At 44.5% G+C, this 21293-nt stretch overlaps 1 protein-coding gene across 1 annotated transcript in view; it reads right to left on the reverse strand.

Moving 5' to 3' along the window:
* LOC147725440 (janus kinase and microtubule-interacting protein 1-like) overlaps positions 1-21293 on the reverse strand; it is a 1438523-nt gene that overhangs the window by 15566 nt on the left and 1401664 nt on the right. The window contains exon 13 of the mRNA XM_086964109.1: positions 14820-14882. Coding sequence (XP_086820235.1) covers positions 14820-14882 — 63 coding nt within the window. The remainder of the gene's footprint in view (positions 1-14819; positions 14883-21293) is intronic.

Raw genomic sequence — 21293 nt, forward strand, 5'->3', positions numbered from 1 at the left:
GCCCAAAGATGCTGTGAAGCACTTCGTAGAAAGCTCGAAGCTGGGCAGGGAACACTCCGGCTCCGGGAAAAGAAGGGAATCGCAACGCCGTCCCAGAAGCAGGCACCGAGGACGGAGCCGGAGCGCAACGACGATCCGGGTCTCATGTCGCACCGGCCGATAGACGGGGCAAAGGCGAAGAGCGAAAGTGCTTCTTCACCTTCTTTTGTGCTTCGACTTACCCGAGGAGTGCAAAGACTTGGAATACAAATGATGATGGTGGCTCCGTGACCAGTCCCGAGACCTTCCTCTCGACCAGGATCTCCAGTGGCACGGAGACGACTGCTGAGCCTCCAAAAGCTTTCAAGACTGCTGCCGCAGAGACTTTGAGTTCATAGCCTGACAGTCGGAGCACGACTTAGGGTCGTAGTTGCACTCCAGGCACTAAAGGCACACAAGGTGCGGGTCCGTGACAGACATCAGCTTGTAACAGGAGTCACAAGCCTTAAAATCGAGTTCGACGAAGGGACATCCCTCTTCTCCTTGATACACCACTCACCAGAGGCGCAACTAGAGCCAAAATTCAGGGGGGGAGGTTAGCGGGGTGGAAGGCTAATTCTTCCACCAATAGGCAGAGTGGAGATGCAGGGCTTCTTAGAAGGGGTGAAAAACAAAGAAGCCTCATTAACAAGGAAATGGTCTGTTAAAGACCTGTGTAGTACTGAGGTGAGGCTATGTGTGTGCACCCGGGAAGCTGTCTCAGCCCGGCTGACATACACGACGGGGAACGGGGGACGGGGGCGTTGAGCCCAATGGGCGTTGCGTGCCTGCCACTCACACCCATGAGGTTCTAAAGTCCGTCTTAACATCAATTTCAAAAATATGTCTACCGTTTAGCCTTCTGTTTATTTCCTCAGTCTTGAATTCCTTCCAAATTCCTGTCCAGCTAGCCCACTCTGGGCCAACGCTGCATCCTCTTGCTTTTTGTTAGGGTCTCTCCTTCACTTTTCTGTTTCTAACCTGCTCCCCCTCTCGCTCAGTGTCTGCTCTCTCTTCCCATTCGCCTCTTGTGACAAAACTTAATATGCCAATAACCCCCCTGCCCAACCAATTTGTAACCTAGCCTGACAGTCTGTGCCAGAGTGAGAGTTTGCCTTGGCTCCTCCGAGGGATTGTGAATATCCGTCTGTGTAGGCAAGAGGGCTTTGCTCTGCTGAGGGACTGTGATAATCTATCTGTGCATGTGTGGGTTTCACACACATGCATAGATGTGCATGTGTGAGGGCTTAAAGACACAGACACATGTGTCTTTGAGCCCTCGCATCTCTGTGCTGAAAAGGCAATTCCTCCCCCTCCAAAAGGGACCTGCCTTTAATGAGAACAACTCCATACATGTTTGCTGCCTCTAAAAGAAGCATTGGCAAAGCCAATAGGTCTCAGCAATCAGTGGTAATATATTTGTGGATATCAATAAAAACAGCCCCTGAGCCATACACAAATGCACTTACATTGCCATCATCTGTAGCTATCTGATTGCTGAGACCTATTGGCTTTGCTAATGCTTAATCTGATATCTTGTCTAGGGCAAGGATGTGGCGCAATAGCCAGAGCTGATGACTGTGAAGCTGGGGAACCAGGTTCAATTCTTAGTGTCTGCTCAACATCCTATGATTCTGGGAATATCACTTTATCGCCCTGTGCTTACAAAAAATGAATGTGTGCTTGTGTAATGTGAATGATGCTCCTGTAAAGCGCTCCAATACCTTTGGGTCATGTTCGCAATATTTAAACCTGCAAAAATAAGATTACAAAATTGTAAGCACCCCAGTTTCCAGGTACTACTCAAAACTGGAAGTGGAGCTCTTTATTTCATATTATTTGCCCTGTACCACCTGGGCTCTGCAGGAGGGAATGGTCATCAAAGATGCAGAGTACCAGCTTCCAGAACGTTTTTGTCAGGTGGTGGTGGTGGGGGGGGCCTCGACGTGCAAAAAGGTTTAGAAGGGGGGGCTCAGCTGACAAAAGTTTGAAGACCTCTGCACTATGTAGTGGCATGCCTCATCATAGGGCCGCTGCAGACGTCCAGGTGCAAACCAAAACACTGGACGGAGCGCTGCTTTTTTTCTATTTGAAGGGGAGAAGGATCATTCCCTAGTCTCTCTTTTGTGGTTTTGGATTCCTAAACTTATGTCAGAAAATTACTTTTTCTGATAAGATTGCAAATATTGCGACCTCCACTACACCACTTGTCATGAGAGGTCCTTTGCCCAGATTATCGCCAGGGATTCTGCCAGAGATGGTAGCACCCACTGCCACTGCACTTCGTGCCTTGCAGATGATACATCTACCCTGACGTCTGAAGCTGATAGAGTCAAGTCCCAGAGGAAGACCGATTGATTGGTATTGCATTGGGTGTTTGCTCTTCTTGGAGAACATTGTCTTCATGCCTCCACTGATAATGACAGCCTTTGCTATCAAGAAGGTATGCAGCGTGTCTCTTCTCCCTAAGAAAATCTTGATTGCAAGTTGCTTTGCTTTTTATGCTCTCACAGTATATCGAACAGAAGCAGGCATTAGCGTGTTAGGTTCTAGATAATACTTTTAGTATCAAACATTTTTTTATTGGCAATCAAAAAAAAAAATCAGATACACAGCAAGCGCCTACAACCCACAATGGGCCGGCCGTGAAGTCCAATTACTTAGTAGTGTGCAGGGGACATGGTAATACACAGCATGCCGCCTACAACCCAGAAGGGGCCCGCTGCGGTCGGGCAACATAAAATGGAGGCCACTCAAGCTTATTAAAAAAGCATAAGTTATCATTATCAACTATGGGTGGCAATAGTCTTAGCACAGTATCGCTGAGTGCGGTAGAATACTTTGCATGCTAAAAAATCTAAGAAAAACAATAATAGAAAAAAACTCTAATCCGCCCCCACTCTCTTCCTGCCGACTGGATATACAAGCTTTATCAGGAATCACATTTGGTCTGCCCTAGTTCAGTGTTCCTGGGGTCTTGACCTCACCCTGGTCCTGCAGCAGAAGTCTAGGGATGGGTAAGTATGAGGGCATGTCAGTTCCCTGAACTCTTTGGATAGTATAGTGATAAATTTGGACCATATTTTCGCAGTGTTATAGGGTTAGAACTGCCTGTCATCGACAACCTCTCCATGCCAAGCATGACCGGTCCGGTATTTTGTCTGAACCCCAGTTTATCAAGAGTAACCTGTGCGCTGCGTTGAGGGCCAGGGCAATCTGTCAGCCTCAAGTCGACCGGAGAGGGTACGTGAGGGCATTAGGGAGCCCGAGGAGAATGTATGCAGGGAATTGGGGTAGTTCAGTTTTGAAGGCGTTATCAATGTCGTCTCCCAAAATCTTGTGAACTTGGGACAGTTTCACAGAAGATGCATCAAAGTCCCGGGGTTGCCGCAGCCTCGTCAGCATTACGCGTTCCATTTCTGAATGCGTGCAGGGATATAATACCAGTAGGAGCTAATTTTGTATGCTGTTTCCTTGTGACCTACGTTATGTGCTGTGTGGTGCGTCCTATAAAATATGTCTGCCCATTCTTTGTCAGTGAGACTACGCCCAAGTTCTGTCTCCCCGCGGTTTTGACCTGGAGTCTTGTGGTTGTGTGTTATTTTCATCAGGGGCGATAGATTTCAGATACAAGTTTCTTGTTTTCCTTTTTTTAGCAACAACCATTTCTCAAGGGGGGCCATAGGTCTGCTAGCTTTAGGGCGCATCTCTGTGTTGAGCAACCAATGGGTCAGCTGAGTGTGGGTAAATCTATCTTTCTATCTTGTTCAATCAGGGAATATTGTGTCTGAAGTAGTTCAAATGGAATTTACCTTCGTGATCATAGAGGCAGCCGATTCGTTTGCAGCCACCTGCCAACCATCACTTAGCAATTCCCAGGGACTTACCGGCTGGAAACTCCGGGTATGCGAACAAAGGAGTCATGGGAGAAGGGAAGGATAAAAGCTCAGCCATCTCCACAACCCTATCACATATTTTCAGTGTAGGGCTGGTGACTGGGGAAGAGCAGAGACCCCAAGATCTGTCGGCGCAGGGGAGCCAGACCTCTCGCCAAATATGTTAGCCCGCTACTGTTTGGTCCATAAAGACCCAGTGCTTTTCCGTAATTGGACGGTTCCACTCTATCAGATATCTCAACTGTGCGTCTTGGTAATATCGCAGCACATTAGGCACCGCCAAGCCCCCCTCTTGCTTAGTTTGTTGCAGCAGTTGTTTTTGTAATCCAGGCTTTGTCTTGCCCCAGATAAAGCGATCAATCTCTCTTTGGAGATTGCGTAGCACTCCCGAAGGGTGAGAAAGGGGAAGTATTTGGAAGATATATAGGGCCCGGTGTAGGACATTCATTTTCACCGCAGCTATTCTGCCCAGCCATGAGAGAGATAAACGTTGCCATAGTTCTATGTACTGATGAATTGTGGCCAAGAATCTCGAGTAGTTGGCCTGTGCAGTTTTAGGGAGGCTCGAGGCAGCACCAAATGCATTGAGCTTTGATATAATGGTGGGAAGCGAGGAGAGTGGGCGAGTAATGGAGAATATGCTATTGTCTGCGTAAAGGCTAATCAGGTGATTATCGGCTCCAAACAGAATGCCCAGTGCCTTGGGGTTGTCTCGTAGCTGTAGAGTAAAGGGCTCCATATATAAAGTTAGGAGGATTGGGGAGAGCGGGCTGTATTGCCTTGTACCTCTCCCAACAGTGAATTTGCTAGAGCTCACGCCATTGACTTGCACCACTGCACTAGGAGTACTGTATATACTTTTAATCCACCACTAAAAGAGCTCACCCACCCCAAAGTGCACGAGTTGCGAACAAGTAGGGCCAGTGCACTCACTCAGCGTTAATAGTCAATATTAGAGCATCCTCCCGTGAGTGTTGTACCTTATCAATGAGGTGAAACACACGTTTGGTATTATCCCCATATTGACATGAGGGAATAAAGCCTGCCTGGTCCGGGTCTACAAGGCCAGGCATCAAGGAGTTAAGCTGATGAGTCAGGATGCTAGCAAATAACTTCACGTCAACATTAAGTAAAGAAATCGAAGGAATTGAAAAGGAGAAGAGCTAATTCCTTCAAAATGTCTTTTAAAAATGGCGCTAAACCCATCTGGGCCTGGTGGTTTCATTGGCTTCAAGCTCGCATTCGCTCATAATACTTTGTCAGTTCTAATCGGTTGGTCGATAAGCTATGATTCTGCCCTGCGAGTTGAAGAGGTGGTACCGCTGCCGACTGAACATAAACCTGAGAGTCCTGAGAGTCCCCGGTGTATAAATTGGCGAGCCAGTGTGCTTATGTATTTACTTGACTATGTTTACGTGATGCTTGCTGTGCAGACAGTGTGCTAATATCCACCCTTCTTTATTGGTCCCTATATAAAATTTGAGTTTAAGGCAAAGCATCATGAATTCTGCTCTATCTAAGTCAATGCATTAAGTTGCGATCTTTGCCTATTCCAATTTACGCCATATTCTGTGAGCCCCGTTGCACTTGTGTATAGACTCAAATTCCAGTACTGACTTCTCCAGCTCCTCTCCCTTGTCTTTCTGGGCCTTATTGTCGTGTGCCACTTTTGCTATGAGAGCTCCTCGGGCTACCAACTTGAGAGCTTCCCAGACCAAAAAGAGGTGGACCTCACCCGTGTCATTCTGGGCCAGGTAATCCATGATTCTCTACCTAATTGATGAGACCACTTCAGGGGAATGCAACAGCGTTTCACCTAGATGCCATGGCAGGGGCTGGGTAGGAAGCGCATGAGCTGTTAAGGTGAGTGTAATAGCAGCATGGTCTGACAGTGAGCGGGGCTCAATGGGAGAAGATGTTATCAGAATTGAGGCCATTAGGGAGGCCAGGGAGTGATCTAGGCTAGCGTAGGTTTTATGCGCAGCTGAATAAAAGGTATAGTCCCGTTTATCGGGGTGTTGCAAACACTAAACATCGCGCAACCCACAGCCAGGAAGTGTAGTTGGTCAGTTTTACCAGACATTTGGAAAATAAGACAGAATGGGTGGCCCAGGAGTAAGCATGGGCGGATTTTGCGGATCCACGATCCGCGGATTTTGCGGATTTGCGGATCGTGGATCCGCAAAGTCCGCGGATTTTGCGGATTTGCGGATCCGCGGATTTGGGGCGGGGGCGGGGCTTCCATGCGAGTGCACATGCCTCTTGTGAGGCCTCTACCCAGCATCACAGCTTATTTTCCACGGTAGAGTTGGGAAGAAGGCACACCTGCCCAGCCTCGACGACGCTCACGATTGTTTTTGGGCTAATGAATGAGTCACTGAATTTGAGCATCAACTAGTTCGAGCGACCATGTGTGTGTTACCGATTGTTTTTGGGCTAATGAATGAGTCACTGAATTTGAGCATCAACTACTTCGAGCGACCATGTGTGTGTTACCGATTGTTTTTGGGCTAATGAATGAGTCACTGAATTTGAGCATCAACTACTTCGAGCGACCATGTGTGTGTTACTATGCAATCGCCCCGACGGGCGCAGGGGTCCCTTGAGTGAGCTGTCCATCATAGTGGGTGAATGGCGGGCAGACGGTGCAAACCGCGAGTGTGTGGGCGGGGCCAAACGGGCAGGGCTACCATGCGCGGTCAAAATGCTTCTTGTGTGTATAAAAGGTCAGAGAAAGATCAGTTCAGCAGATGAAGAGAAAGAAACCCCTGGTCACAAGAACAGCATGGGTATTGTGCTCGTGAAAGTCAAGGATGCAAAAGCCTCTATCCCGCATCACAGCTCATTTTCCAGGTTGATTTGTGAAGAAGGCACACCTGCCTCGACGACGCTACAGGAAGGGCATGTTGTAACTATTTTAGGATGGCGCCGGCAAGCTGCCAGCGCCATCCTAAAATACTTACTAAATTAGCTTCAACAGGAAGCTCTAATAGATAAAATCGAGCACCTGCTCGATTTTATCTATTAGAGCTTCCTGTTGAAGCTAACTTAGTAACTTTTTAGGATGGCGCTGGCAGCTTGCCGGCGTCATCCTAAAATAGTTACAACAGGTTCAACTTTTTCCCCGGAAAAATCCCCCGCTCGCGGATTTGCGAATTCTCGGTAAATTCGCGGGAGTTCGCGGATCGAGAATTTACCGAAAATTCGCAAAATCCACGAGCGGAACGGATTTTCCGCTCATACTTACCCAGGAGTAGGCGATACTCGGTGAGCAAAGATGACTGGTGACTGGACAAAACTCTTTCCTCTTCTGCAGGGTGGAGGCGGCAAGATCCTGGAATAATCCAAAGGTATTGCCTTTGTATTGCGTTTGCTGAACAGATCTGGCAGAACTGAGGATCACCTCTTTTTCTTTAAAGTTGTGAACACAGACCAGTGCATCACGAAGCGAGAGGAGGCGCACGAGGGGGACTGACTCTATGGCAACGATTTAGCTTGATGTTGCTTGCCACATTGTCCCCAAGGATGTTGCTGAATAGGGCATGGACATAGCCCTCGAGGTCCGTGCCCTCTGCGCCTAGGGGACCCCACAAATGCGCATGTTATTCCTTCTTGCTATGTTTTCTAGATCTTCGGTGTGAGCCTGGAAGTCCAGTTGTTGGTCATGCAATTGAATGAACTCCTGTTGAAGGGCTTCAATTTCTGCATCTCTGGTCAGAAAGCGCTCTCCTCGAAGGCCACGACTCTCTCTCCCACCTCATCAAAATCTCGACCCATCTCCCAGTGCTCCATTGTGAGGTCCTTTTTAACAGTCTACAGATCTTCCCTCAGAGATGCGAACAACGCCTCTAAGAATTCACGGGTCCCTGCGCTCTCCACCCCCTCTCCTCCTCCCATGGGCTGAGGGTCCTCCATTGGTAATTTTTCCTGCTGGGTGTCTGCCATACCTTTAAGCAGCATTTCTTTGACAGATCTGTCTTTTTTCCCTTTTGCTGAGCCAAAGATTCCAGAATATAAGCCCCCGTGCCAGGGATATAAGTTGGGCCGAACACACGGAGTTGCAGCCCGAGCACGTCCAGGTGCAGCACCAGGGTCAGGACAGTGCAGGTCTTGAAAGGCAAGATTGCGGTCACAGTGCAGCTGCTTTACCGCAATGGCGTCCAGCAGTATGCTTTACCCTATGATTGCCTCCTCAAGGCCCCCTAGCCCAAGACGACCCCAGTCACAAAAAATATAAGGCTACGTGGGAAGGGAGCGGGTAGTCACTCACATCCCTCTCTATGGAGGCTGCCGGACACAGGACAAACTTCAGGTGGGGCCCGAGGAAGCCCATATTCAAGGAGGTCTAGGGACATCACTGCCACCTTCCAAGTATAGACAGTGGCGAACACGTTCTGTCTTTAATAGTCGGCCCGCAAAGAGTAGCTGGGAGGTGTGGAGTCACAGGGCGCCACCCGCATCTTAGCCGGCCGAAAAGGGGGCCAGGCCTCCACCGGCTATAGGGAGAGTGGGTCCAATTGTCGCTGTGGGCTTCTCAGGAGAGCTTCCAGTAGGCTGTGAGGTGAGTTGTATGTAGGGGACAGGCCCCTTGCTGGTCTCATCCCAGGTGGCTGCCCACGTTTGTCGCTGGCCTCTGTGGTGAGGGAAGGGTCAGCGCGGTATGTTGTCCCTTTTGAAGAGAGATTCAAGGCTTACGGGCCCTAATATGGAGAAGGCTGTGCAGGAGAAGTGGGCCTTAGTGTCAAGCTGTGGCGGGCACGTAGTTCACTCACAGCCAGGGGCCCCGCGACCAGGAGTCATAGTGTGAATCTAGGGGTTGCTCCAGTAGGCTGCAGGGTGGGTTGCATAAAGGGAGGGGGCTCCACGCCAGGCTTGACACAGAAGGCCTCTCTTGTACAATAGGCTTCAGGTAGCAGCCCCCGTTTTATGCTGGCCTTTATAATGGATGAGGGGTCAGGTCAGTGGCGGTGTGATGCACAGGCCCCTGCCAGGAGTTTCAAAGATTTACGGGCCCCACCCCAGGGCTCCAAAAACAATGCTGACTGAAGTGATGTGGGAGTGTGGGGGCCAGAATGGGGAGTGAGCTGGGAGAAGTGGGCCTTCACAGCTGTCTGCAGCACGCAGGTAGATCACTCACCGCCAAAGGCCCAGATCCTTGGTTCAAGCCTCCTCCCAGCTACAGGCCTTCGCACGCCCAAACGCACCGCAAAGTCCCTCTGGCGGCCCAGACCGGGAATCAGCGCAGGTATGAGTCCCCTCAAAAGGCAGAACTCCAGCAGGTCTTGGTGTCAGCCCCCGACTGCACCTCCACCGTCCTCCGGTGCATCGCAGCGCACGCACGATAAGTGCCGCTGATTTCTTCGGGTCATCGGAGGCTTCCACTGCTAATCAGGTCTTCTCCTGAATACGGCCCTGGAAAACGCCTGACCGCACCACAAGACACCTCCTGCAGTCTGGGCCACGGCCACAGGAGCCCACGTTCGTGTGCCGATGCGAGACGCCACTTGGTTCTCCCTCACTTGGGAGTCTTCGAGCCGGTACAACAGCCCCGCCTCCGCAAGCATCGGGAGTGTAACAACATGCCCATGCTGCAGGCCGCAGATTTCTACGGGCTCACAGTCCCGCTACGCTACTCTGTTCAGGCTAGGACCAGTCCATGGCCGACCTCCGCTTGCTCCCATCAGTCCGCGCTCCCCCCAGCAGCAACCCCAGCCAGGAGGAATGCCTTAGAAGGTGCTATGAATTGGCAGGGACGGAGCATCGACAAAGCATATCCGCTCACTCCGCCATCTTGGCCTCGCCCCTAGATAATATTTTTAAATGACATTTTAATAATGCTGGAAATGTTAATTGAATTCTCGTTATTTATAACGCCCTGTTGCTTTCTTTTATAATATTCTGTGAAGCTGTTTTAGATGTGCTAAGAAACAGACTGTCCCTGTAGTAATAAATACTTTTAACTTAAAAGTGTTCTTTCTCCTTAGTGCTTAGTGCCATGTGTCTGATACTCTGAAAAATGAAATAAGGTTGTTGCGGTTTCCAAGGTGCCCCTGGTCCCTTTACGTGATTTTTAGTTACCCAAAAGCAATACTATATCAATTACACATTGAATAGTGTCTTGTGGGGCTACAATAACTTGTCTTTCACATTCATCCCTGGTACATTGAAATAGGTTCACCTGTGACAGCCATAGGTGGGAAAGCACACCTTGTAGAGTTACGCCAAAGTCGTAACTCATGCAACACAACATAACTCTTACTTCACATGATAGGAACAACTATAGATCTGGAGACTGCAGATAGCAAGAAAGATCTGGAGCCACACCAGTGTAATTCCTGCAACTTCACCCAGTCGAACAGTCATTCAAGCAGGCAGAATGCAAATAGGACAAGGAAGTGCAGCGCAGCGCTGCCAAATGATGCTCATCTAGGAAGATGAGGAGATCCTTTTCATGCCTACCCATTATACTTCATTTCATCTGAAAGATCCACAGGTAGGCTGAAAATTATGTAAGCCAATGTACGACTCTGTGTGTTTTTAGATTGCTACCTTGATCTCTAGATTCTTGTCGGTGTTTGGTGTATTCAGAGTTAGGGGCAGTAATTTGGAATTAGGGGGCATATTACCAAGGGCCTCATCGTTGCTTTAGCAGGAATTTTTCCCGCTAAAGCGGCGATAATTTTATCGCCCTATTACCTAGCTGTCGCTAACACAAGTTAGCAACAGCTAGTAGGAGATAGCGATCATCTTGGGGCCCACTTTGCATGTCAGCAATAATTATCGCTAATGACATGTAAAGTGGGCGTGCCAAGATGTTAGTGACTGGAAACAGTCGCTAACATCGCTATCTTCTATTACCTACTTTTGGAAATATTCGCGCTAAGCGCGAATATCTCCAAAAGCTAACGCCTGCATGTCAGCAATAATTATCGCTAATGACATGTAAAGTGGGCGTGCCAAGATGTTAGTGACTGGAAACAGTCGCTAACATCGCTATCTTCTATTACCTACTTTTGGAAATATTCGCGCTAAGCGCGAATATCTCCAAAAGCTAACGCCTGCCCAGAGCAATTCGTAGCCATGTTATACAATGGTAGGTGGATAACATGGCTAAGAGCATTAGCTCGGTAATGCATGAATATCGCTGACTTTTCAGCAATATTCATGCATTTCGGCTGATTTTTATCGCTTTTGAGATAAACCTTGATAATAGTACGGTTTATCTGCGATAAAAATCGGCGGAGCTCGGCGATAATTATGTTGCCGCTAAGCCAACATAGCGATAATTAACGCTAGTTGTTGGTAATATGCCCCTAGGTTCCTTAGGCTCTGCACTGGTTTCTTAAAGAGGGGATTCATACTGTTTGTAGGTGTTCCTAATTGTGAAACATATAGCAAATGACACCAGAAGGTAATACATTTGAAAAAACATGGCAAGATCGGAAAATTACTGCGAAGATGAGCAGGTTTTCCTGAAGTCAGTAACATTAGTGCAGTTCTTAGAGAAAATGCAGAATCTGCAAAAGTATTGTTTGTTACTAGATGTACTTCACATGAAAGAAGAAATCTCTGTAGTCAGCTGGTGAATATAATTTCTATTTTGCCGTTTTACAAAGTCTAGCATCTGGATGACCCTAAAGACTTGCACCACTGTCTGAAGCCTGAACTGAGGCTGGCGTGAAACTGCCTGTAAAGGAATCATAAATGGAGAACTATGGATGTTTGATGTCTCTTTCCACATCATTTAACTATAGAGCACTAGGTAAGTCATCATGCTCATTGCAGCACAAAAAAGAAAAGGTCCTTCCCTAAACCTGAAAGCTGGATGCTGTTGTTTTATCTCTGTACTTTGATCCCATACCATACCATTAGGTTTAGAACCTTAAAGATGTAATTACTGTCCGACACAGATTGACTTGTTGGTAGATGTTCAAAGGTAGAACAGAGTAACCTAGTTGTACTGCTGAAGTGAGCACGGTATATCATTTCTTTGTCTTCGTATAGATAATCAACAGCATTAATAAAAAGTTAATCCCTGGAGAACACTGTAGTCCAAGGTGATCAGATTCTCCATTTGTTACTGATCCATGATGACAGATGAGCATTATAGCATTATGGCAGTGAAATACCACTAAAACCAGCCATGAGCTGAACAGTGAAGCTGTTACCAGGACATAATTGCAGGAGCTGACAAGTGGAGCCAAGCTATCTTCCCAAAAGAAGAGCTGGTTTCCCTACCCGAGAACCAACATTTGTCCATCTCAGTGAAGGGCATATTTCCCATGACATTTCTGAGGTCCACAGAAGGAAAAGTGGAGATTTAAGCAGAATTGCAGCGAGAGTCTTCGGGTGAATAGAGAATATCTGAAACCATATTGCAACACTTGTTAAAACCATATAGGGTATGGCAGCATTAAAACAGAAGCATATCAGTTCATTCTTCGAGTCTCTACAAGGAAGCAATCATATCAACTCGGAATACCCATCGATATTGAACATATCCTACAAAAGGAAAAGTATTACTAGGTCAAAAGTCATAAAGTGGCAGCTTCCCCTAAAGACACCATCATTTTATTGATCCCAAAGAGATACCTTTTGAAAGTAGCTGAAAGTGGTGCCTTTAGGTATAAAAGCGAGACTAAGGATGACATTTACTAATTTTATATCGCAACACAGTGCAGCAATCACAGCGCAAAGGTGTGAGCATGATGTAGGGCATAGATTTTGTACTGGAATAATATCCTTTCAGAACAAAATACTATGCCTACACATGCTTTAAAATTTTTCCCACATTGCATGTGGGCTGTATAGAGCAGCACTCAAGCAATGTGTGAAAAGTTAGAAAGAAGGAAACCACTTCTCCTTATTTGTACCTGCCCTGAGGAGGCATTCATTTTGGGTGTAAAGCACTGTCTACCATTGTGAGTAGACAGGTTTTTGAGTCAAACACCACTGTGGTAGAGTGGGAATGCCCATGTACCACCCATGGGATGCCCCCTTGATGCAAAGTAACACAAATCAGGGCAAAACAAGACTGGTGTTACTTTTAGGGTTACTTAACAGCACACTGTTTTTGTGTTGGAAAGTAAATACTTTATCAACATTTTGCACAGGTTTGTGTCAAACTTGGTGACTTTGCATCAGTTAACGGTATTGATAAATCTGCCCACGGGTTTCCTGTGCAGAATAGCAATCGCAAATTACTTAAGGGGAAGTGACTTGTCATAACCCCAGAGGCAAAAAGTAAAGAAGTAAACTAAGATGAGGTAAGGTTCCTCTTCTATTCGTTCCTCTTCTATGTAAGAAAAATGTAATACAAAATACCTAAAGTCAGAAAATATAAAAAATGAAAATCTCTTTCAAATAGAAATGTAATTTGTTACTTTGTGGAAACATCGGGTCCATGAGTGATCTCTCTGTATGTTGATTAAAATAACACATTGATTTAAAAATATATGCGTAATACGTTTTCAATGTCGATACATTCTTGCAATGTGACTCTCTGTATTGTAACTGTGACAGGTACTTGAAGATGTGATGAACAAGCATTAAATGCAGCTGCCTTGTGTTACCAGAGCCCAGTTGTCACCTTTGGTTTCATGACCACAGTGCAGTCTCCTCATGTGGAACAAATACATCTATAAAACTACAGAAAGGTATAAATAAAAATAAAAATTAAATGAAAATTCAGCTACAAGTCATTTACAAAACAAAGATGGTTTATGTTTATAAAGTAAAAGTGAGTTTCTTTATGCAAAGTTAAGGGAGCGATGCAGAATTCATAGCATCTCTCCTTGGAAAAATAAAATCATGTGGTGTAAAACCACTGTACCTTTCAGACCTTGCTATACTACCTTCCTACACTGTAGTAACAATTCCGTTGTGCATGTGTGGGTAGGAAGTCCCATCTCCTGAGGTGAATAGCGTGTAATGTACAATAGCAGGTAAGGTCAATGCACCATAGCATAGTTTTTAGGACTCGGTTGCAGGCAAATTAAGCTGTCTCGTGCCATACCTACTGGTTATAATGTTTTTTTGTCGATCTTCCCACCTTTTGATTTGTAGGCTTTTCTCCCTATTCTTGTGATTGTCCTGTTTAAGCGCATTTCACTCTCATAGCGTTCTTATTGGATGACGTATTCTTCCACTACCAATGTTGCTTGCATTCTGGGAACTTTTTTTTATTTTCCGTAAAGCAATCTATGGGAGTGCATCTGTTTTCTTCCTCCCTCCCTGTGTGCTGCTACCAGTTTATCATCCCATCAGTCTCTGTGTGGATTTCCCACCTCTCTGACTTTTTTCTTTTGTTTTTTAATTACACCAACCCTTCGACTCGTCATTCGGCACTGACTTACTTCCCCCACTAAAGTTACTTCTTTGCCCCACCCCATTGCATCTTTTTGCCTATTAATTATGTATATTTTTTTGTCTTGGAGGGCCCAAGTGGCTTCAATTTAGTGCCAGGTTGCTCCTTTATTAAAATGTAATACCACACACATTTCTTTCTTAGATTTTAATTTACTATTCTACTTCAAGATTGTCCTCTGCTATCTTAGAACAGTAAATTAAAGAAGAAAATGGTGGCTGCATCATTAGGTACACATGCTTACACCCTTCATCACAAGTGCCCACAACGCATACGTTAGCGTGCAATGGAATGGAAAACCATTCCAAGATTGCCTGAAATACGTGCACATGCGTCTTGATACATGCAATATATGCTGCTCCAAACAAGCATTGGCAAATCCAGTAGCACAGCTATTTGAATCTATTAAAAGCCAAGAGGTATTGACTTTGCAAATAGTACAGAGTTGTTAATTAAAAGTTCTACCACAAATCAAGGATGCAGTAATCTGATCTTTAGGTTAAGTATTTTGTAAACAGGTAAAAAATAAGAAAACATACCTTTTCAAGCAGCTCTTGGTTGGTCCGAAGGATTTGCTGTTTTTCTTCTACCCATTTTGAATCCTAATGGAAAATATGACAACCATCACAAACATAATTTGGAAAACGTAAATTCAGGGAATGACTAAACGTTAAAATGCATATATCATATTGACATACAAAAATCTAAATGAATCTACTACATAGAGCGATCATTTTAAGGAGAAGCACAGGTATATCTGCGCTGGTGTACGAGGAAGCTGAACAGTTCTCTTGTGTCAACTTGAAAGAAAGTCCACTACTGATAATAGGACATTACTGCTTTCCTATCCGAACCAGAATCCTAACCCAAGTCATCCAATGATTAGGAGCACCTCCCAAAAAACAGTAGGCAAAGTCATCCTTGAAATCAAGTAAAAGAAAAATATACAGAAAAAAAAAATCTGTGCAATTTGAAATAAAAAATAGACTAGATTCCTGGTTTTAAAAGAAGAGTCTCACCGCATAACACCACCAGAAGAAAGTAAAATGCATACTACATTCACGAGAATATTTAATGAAATGAAGATCTTCTGGGCAACTCAACAGATTGAGGTGCATCATTGCCCCTAACCCTTGGTTATATACTGACAAACTACATGCAGAACACAGGCTGTTTCAATACCAAAATTAGGTGAGCCCACTGCACTCTAAGGTACCACTGACTTACTTTCGGGAGCTTGGCCTACCTCAAGACAACACCATGCAAAAGGGGAGCACAGTGCCAAAAACAATTTGCACAACGCACAACAGATCAAAATTGCAAGTCTTATCTTGACTTCCTGAAGGGCTCAAGGTCATATTTCTCGGAGATGAATTTTTATACCTACTTTTTTCAATGATTTCTTGGCTTGTATGGAACACAACTAAGGTAAGTTAATTTCCTTCACCTGCTTCAAAGTTAATGGTGTTGAGGCTCATGGTGAATGCTCACCCAATTGTTTAAAGTAAAAGTTAGGTAAATGTAAACGTCTGGTGTTAAATGAGAAACCCCTGATATGTAGATTCCTATCGCCAATCTCTTTTGTGCTAAAGAGTGTCCATCTGTATTTCCTTACCATTTATTTTATAAAGGACTTTAGGGAGTGATGCAAAAACAACATCTACCATGAAAACATGTGGCTACTAAAGGCACTGAACTATCACATCTGTGTTTGCAGCTGCTTCTTCAGGACGGTCACTCAAGAGTCAACCTTCAGTTCCAAAATGATTGCAGTGTAGGCCAAACTATTAATGGTGACCAACTCAAGGAGCAGTTCCAGATCATTTTTTGTCTTTATAAAGACATTATTATTATTATTATTATTAGTATGATTATTATTACTATTATTATTTGGGGCAAAAGAGTATAATATGTTTTTAATTGGTTGCGGTAGTTAGGATTAAAGATCGCTAATCAGGAGTCTGACTAAATGAAAGAAAATAGTTTCCTGATATGGCAAAAATAACAACAAGTACCTCCCTACCAACCGATGCTTTCACGTTTCCCAAGTTGTCCTATCTGGCACAAAGTAAAGAGGTTCTACCTTTTCGCTGATCAATTTCCATTTAGAGGTTGTGGCTGATGGAAGAACACAGGATTCATTAGCAATGCCATAGATTGAGCACACATATTCCAGGGATTCGAAAACTACTACCCTGTCTTCCCACCCAGCATCATGTAAAAGAAATCCATAGAAAAATATCTATGCATCGTTATGCATCTCTTGAGAACGGGCTCATTTGGTTATTTTTATAGCTGAAAGAGATAGAGTTTATAAATGTGAAATGGGCTGTTAAAGCCTTTCCTGGACTGATTTTCGTTTTTGCTGTATTACTAATTATTAGAGGAGGATTGGTGTCGTTACAACGCAGGCTATTACAACGCCTGCTGTTATAACACGGTTTTTACATCACATACCACTACAACGCATAGTGCTTTTAAGCGCTGGATAGTGATTTATTTCATTTACTATTCCAACTCCAGTCCCCGTGGATAGTAGGGAAGGTGTTGGATAGTAAATTAAATATATTCCCTATCCTAGAGCGCCCCCCCCAGCGCAATGTGTTGTAATGGTTTGCGTTGTAATGGTTGCGTTGTAATGGTAGTGCATTGTAATAAATGCGTTGTAAGTGATGTTTCCCTTAGAGGACTTTCAAATAGAGACAGCATTGCCATACGGAGATATAGTGTGTGCTTAAGTAGAGTAAAATAAGAATTCAAGTGATGAGTCGTGTATCTATTTATTTAAAGGAAAATAATAACATTACATTACATGACTTTATCTGACAATCTACTTATGAGCCTAAAAATAAAGGACCAATACTAATTCAACAGCTGTTTTGCACAAGTCCTGAATATCACACACAACAATCTGTTCAGTAGAATACAGTGACTGTAGTTGTAGCCCTCAGATAGCCTAACCCACTTACAGTCCAGCAACTGCTGAGGCAGCTGTTTTATCTACCAAGAACCTTTGGCACTCTACTGCACTACAGACATTATTAACACCCAGGATCCAAGAATGTTGGAGATCAAAAGAAATCTACTTATTGTAAGCCACCCAAATACATTCTTTGTTTTCTTTATCCTTAGAGTAAAAGAAGCCTTGAGATACAGGTCTCAAAATGTCTAATGGCCAACTTCTCTATTTGTGCTTTTAGCAGCTGTGGATATCTCCATTGGTTGTGTTCTTTGGGACACAGAACCCAGAGTCTGAAGCTTACATATTGAGTATTCTTTTCTAGGATGAAGGGAGATACGTATGTATAAGAAGAGCGCCTGGCAGTATGAAGTGAAGGTCAGTAGGATATCATATGGAGTACAGAGTGGGATTAGGGATTTTCAACAAAGAATCATACATTTGTTTTCCCAACAAGTCCAAGTTGTGTAACCAGCAGATGTAAACAGTTCCCATAAACAAATAAAAGCACTAAATCTATCTTTACAACAAGTAAAATATTACCCTAACAGAGAAGGTTTTTATTTATCTGAGTTTCCCCAGGCAGAATTTTAACTGTTGCTTAGAAGTCTGGAGGGAACACTTTCTCAGCCCTCTCGTGACCACCCCAGGCACACTCTTTGTACCCAATATTAACCCTGCATGTGAATTTTCCTCCACCTCTATCCAAATTGTATTTTTCTTGTGCATTGTTATTGGTTATACTGGGTTTCTAGCTGTTATCCTTGTGGTCCATCTTTTGGGTGTGGTCTTGGGAGTAGGGCGTTAGAAGTAGGTGTGCGGGTTGTGCTGCAGCACCCCCATGAGAACGTTGCAGTTTAGTGTTCAGAAGGCAACTGAGCAATAAAGGGGCCTTTTACTTTGTTTTAACATGTCCACTTGCTGTTAGTTCAAAGCATAGATCAAAGTGTCAGGCAATGTCTTTTGGCAAACTGATGCTTGTCTATAATGGGGATTGGAGTTTACCTTTACTTTCCTTCATTGTAAAGTGAGGGAATTTTGTAAGGTGAACTAAGTGAAAATCCTGCTGGAGTGCGTGAAGTATGAAAGGAAAGGCTGCAGGAGGATAAATGTTTTCTAACACACAGTAGGATAATATTTTTAAATATATCATCTGCAAAGGTAAATCTTTTGTAATTCTGAAGTGGAATGGAAACAAAGGCTTAATAGGATTTAAAACACCAAAACACTTTGGTAGTGTGATTCACAAAAAATGAACTTGCAAAGAAATATGATTTTTACACTTTTACACTATATAGTGTGTGCGCCATACAGGTTTAGCAGTAAAGCTGCATGTCTGATCTTAGTTTACCGGCCATATCCAGACATCATTTCTATAGAAAATGTGCTCTATGTAAATTTACCACACCACGCATTGTTGTCCCAAAATGTACCTCTGGACACACACTACTCCCCCGGCATTTTTCTGCTGAAAAGGTGTGGCTCCTTCACTACACGTCTTCTTTGTGCATCCCTTTTATTTTTCACCATCCTCGCAACTTCACTGATATAACACTGGTGGCATCGCCAAGTCCCAAAACATATAATAGGAAAGTTTGCATTCAATCCTCTAAACAAAGCTCTTTCAGACATATCTCAAATGCTACTGAGCTAATTGACTTTCTATTCTAGTTCACTCACCAAACGGAGTTCTTTTATGGTGGCCTGAAATATCCTTAAGTCTCTTACCTTTATTCAATTAAGTTTAGATAGAGAAACACACAAAAATACACTAGCTTCATAGATGCTCTGCAGAGTTGTGATGTAGGCTACCAGAAAAATGTTAGAGGGGTCGCCTGACTTTGCTGCTACCCCGATGGGCTACAATTAGGTGGTGGGTAACAATTGACTAATAAAAAAGGAACTTAGCTAATAGAAATCCAATATAACTCCACCTGCTGAAGTAGGAGATATTTTCAGCACACTTCTCTTGGTTTTGGCTATCACTGAGCACAAAGTAGGATTGCTCAGAGCAATCAAAGGCCTTCAGTTGAGGCTGGCCCACACAACAGTGCAAGCTCTTACACATCAGAAATCAACAAGAAAATGTCTTCCTAATATGCTGCGGTCATCTGATCCCTACATCAATAGTAATGGTTATTATTCAATCATTAAAATTGAGGGATTTGCTGGAAGTATGCAAGATGAACAACTATGTACAACATTTCCATGTGTACACAAATTGCCAATCGACTTTTTGTGCATGTAAAAGAATTTTGCGAACTCACATATGCACTAATAGGCCAGTTCACAAAATTCCGAGTTGTAGTGGGTTGTTCTCCAACCCACTTTATCAATATTCATGTGGTAGGTTGTGCAATGTGACTCACTATGGTTGAAAGACATCACAGAAATGGTAGAGTGTTGAGGTCTGCAGACCACCCTGCCTGTGATCACATTTTAATAAAGAAAACCTTTTTAAATGCAGCCTACTTCCCATAAAAGCACAGAAGAGTTTATTATTTTTTATAAAGTTTATTTGAAAGTTGTCTCTCTACTCCACAACAACCCTTTTTTACATTCACAAAGGAGAAGGGGTCCGAAAGGGTGCACTTCCCTTGTGTAAATGTTTTACCACCCCAACAATGTTGCCATCCGGTGATGGACTGCTCTATGTGTAGGGGTGATACTTTAGACATAAAAGGTGGGCCTGGTCCCCGCTGGGGAAAGAAAGAGATGTGTGGAAGTTGCATTGACAGTGCCTGCAGTTCACTCCTGCAGCATGTAGAAAATCTCCTGCTTATCCAGCCACCTCCAAAGGTTTGCAGCCTCCTGGTATATAACCCAGTACTGCACCCCACCCCATTAGCTGCAATACCACATGGCCCCCCCTTGCCGCCAAGACCTGCAACTCCCTCCCCACCCACCTACGGCAGACCCAAGACCCACTTACCTTCAGAAGGCTCTTCAAGACCTGGCTCTTCCAGCAGCGCCCAGCGCCTTGAGACCCTCACCCTCACGGGTAAGTAGTGCGCTTTACAAATTATATGATTGATTGATTGGTCATGTTGTCTGGGAGAACCTGTACCAGCCTCCCCTTTGGTGGCCATTAAGAAGGCTTTGAGAGCCTGACGGATACTGCGAAGCTCCAACAGACTAATGTGGAGCTGCCACACTGCTGGAGATCCCAGTCTGCTGATTTTCACTTCTCCGACGTGGCTTCCCCAACCCGGAGAGAATGCATCTATCACTACTGTGAGTTCTAGGTGGGGACCGAGACCAGCGGCCACAAATTAGGTTAGTGTGCGCTTGCCAACTCTAAAAGTCCTGGGCTGTCTCCTCCAAGATGCGGTTGATGTTGGACAGACTGTCTTGGTGCCTAGCCCGCTGTAAACAAAAGTTCCACATTGAGGCCCGCATTTGCCAATTGGTACACAGACAAGAAGAATGTAGCAGCTCAGGAAGTTGCAGAAACATCCTTAATGAGGCCTAGGATTGAGCACAACACCTTGGGGCCTTATCTTCAATTTTTCCCACATTCTGTGGAAAGGCGTTAAAGCAATGAAAATGATGCAGTCTGGATTAAACTTGAGCAGCTTGAGTTGCCTCACATGATAGAGCTTCATTGACTCCTTTGATGGAACAGAGACGTGCCAATCAGCAAGGTGTTGAAGTATGATCTGATGGTTGATGGGATTGAATTCCATTGACACATGAAAAAGTATCAGGGCTACAACTTGATCATCTGAAGGTCCTCCTGTGTAGCTGATACAACAAATACAGTGCCCATCCCTGGCTGGAAACCCACTTGGAAAATTTTTAAAATAATATTGTATTCCTCGTAGGACTGTGTAGCTAGTGCTCTCTCAAGTACCTTAGCTCAAGAGGGCTAGAGGGAAATCCACCAGCATTCAGAACGATCCTCTGGGTTCATTAAATGTTTCTTCAGCAGGGGTAGTCCTATGGAAACTGTGTAATCCAAGAGGATTGAACAAAATGAACTGTTAATTACTTGTAGCAGCAGTCGGCAAACAATCTCCTTAACTAGGAAGGCAATACAGATATGGCAAGGATC

The sequence above is a fragment of the Lissotriton vulgaris genome, chromosome 3_2 (genome assembly GCF_964263255.1).
Source record: "Lissotriton vulgaris chromosome 3_2, aLisVul1.2, whole genome shotgun sequence".
Classification (NCBI taxonomy): domain Eukaryota; kingdom Metazoa; phylum Chordata; class Amphibia; order Caudata; family Salamandridae; genus Lissotriton; species Lissotriton vulgaris.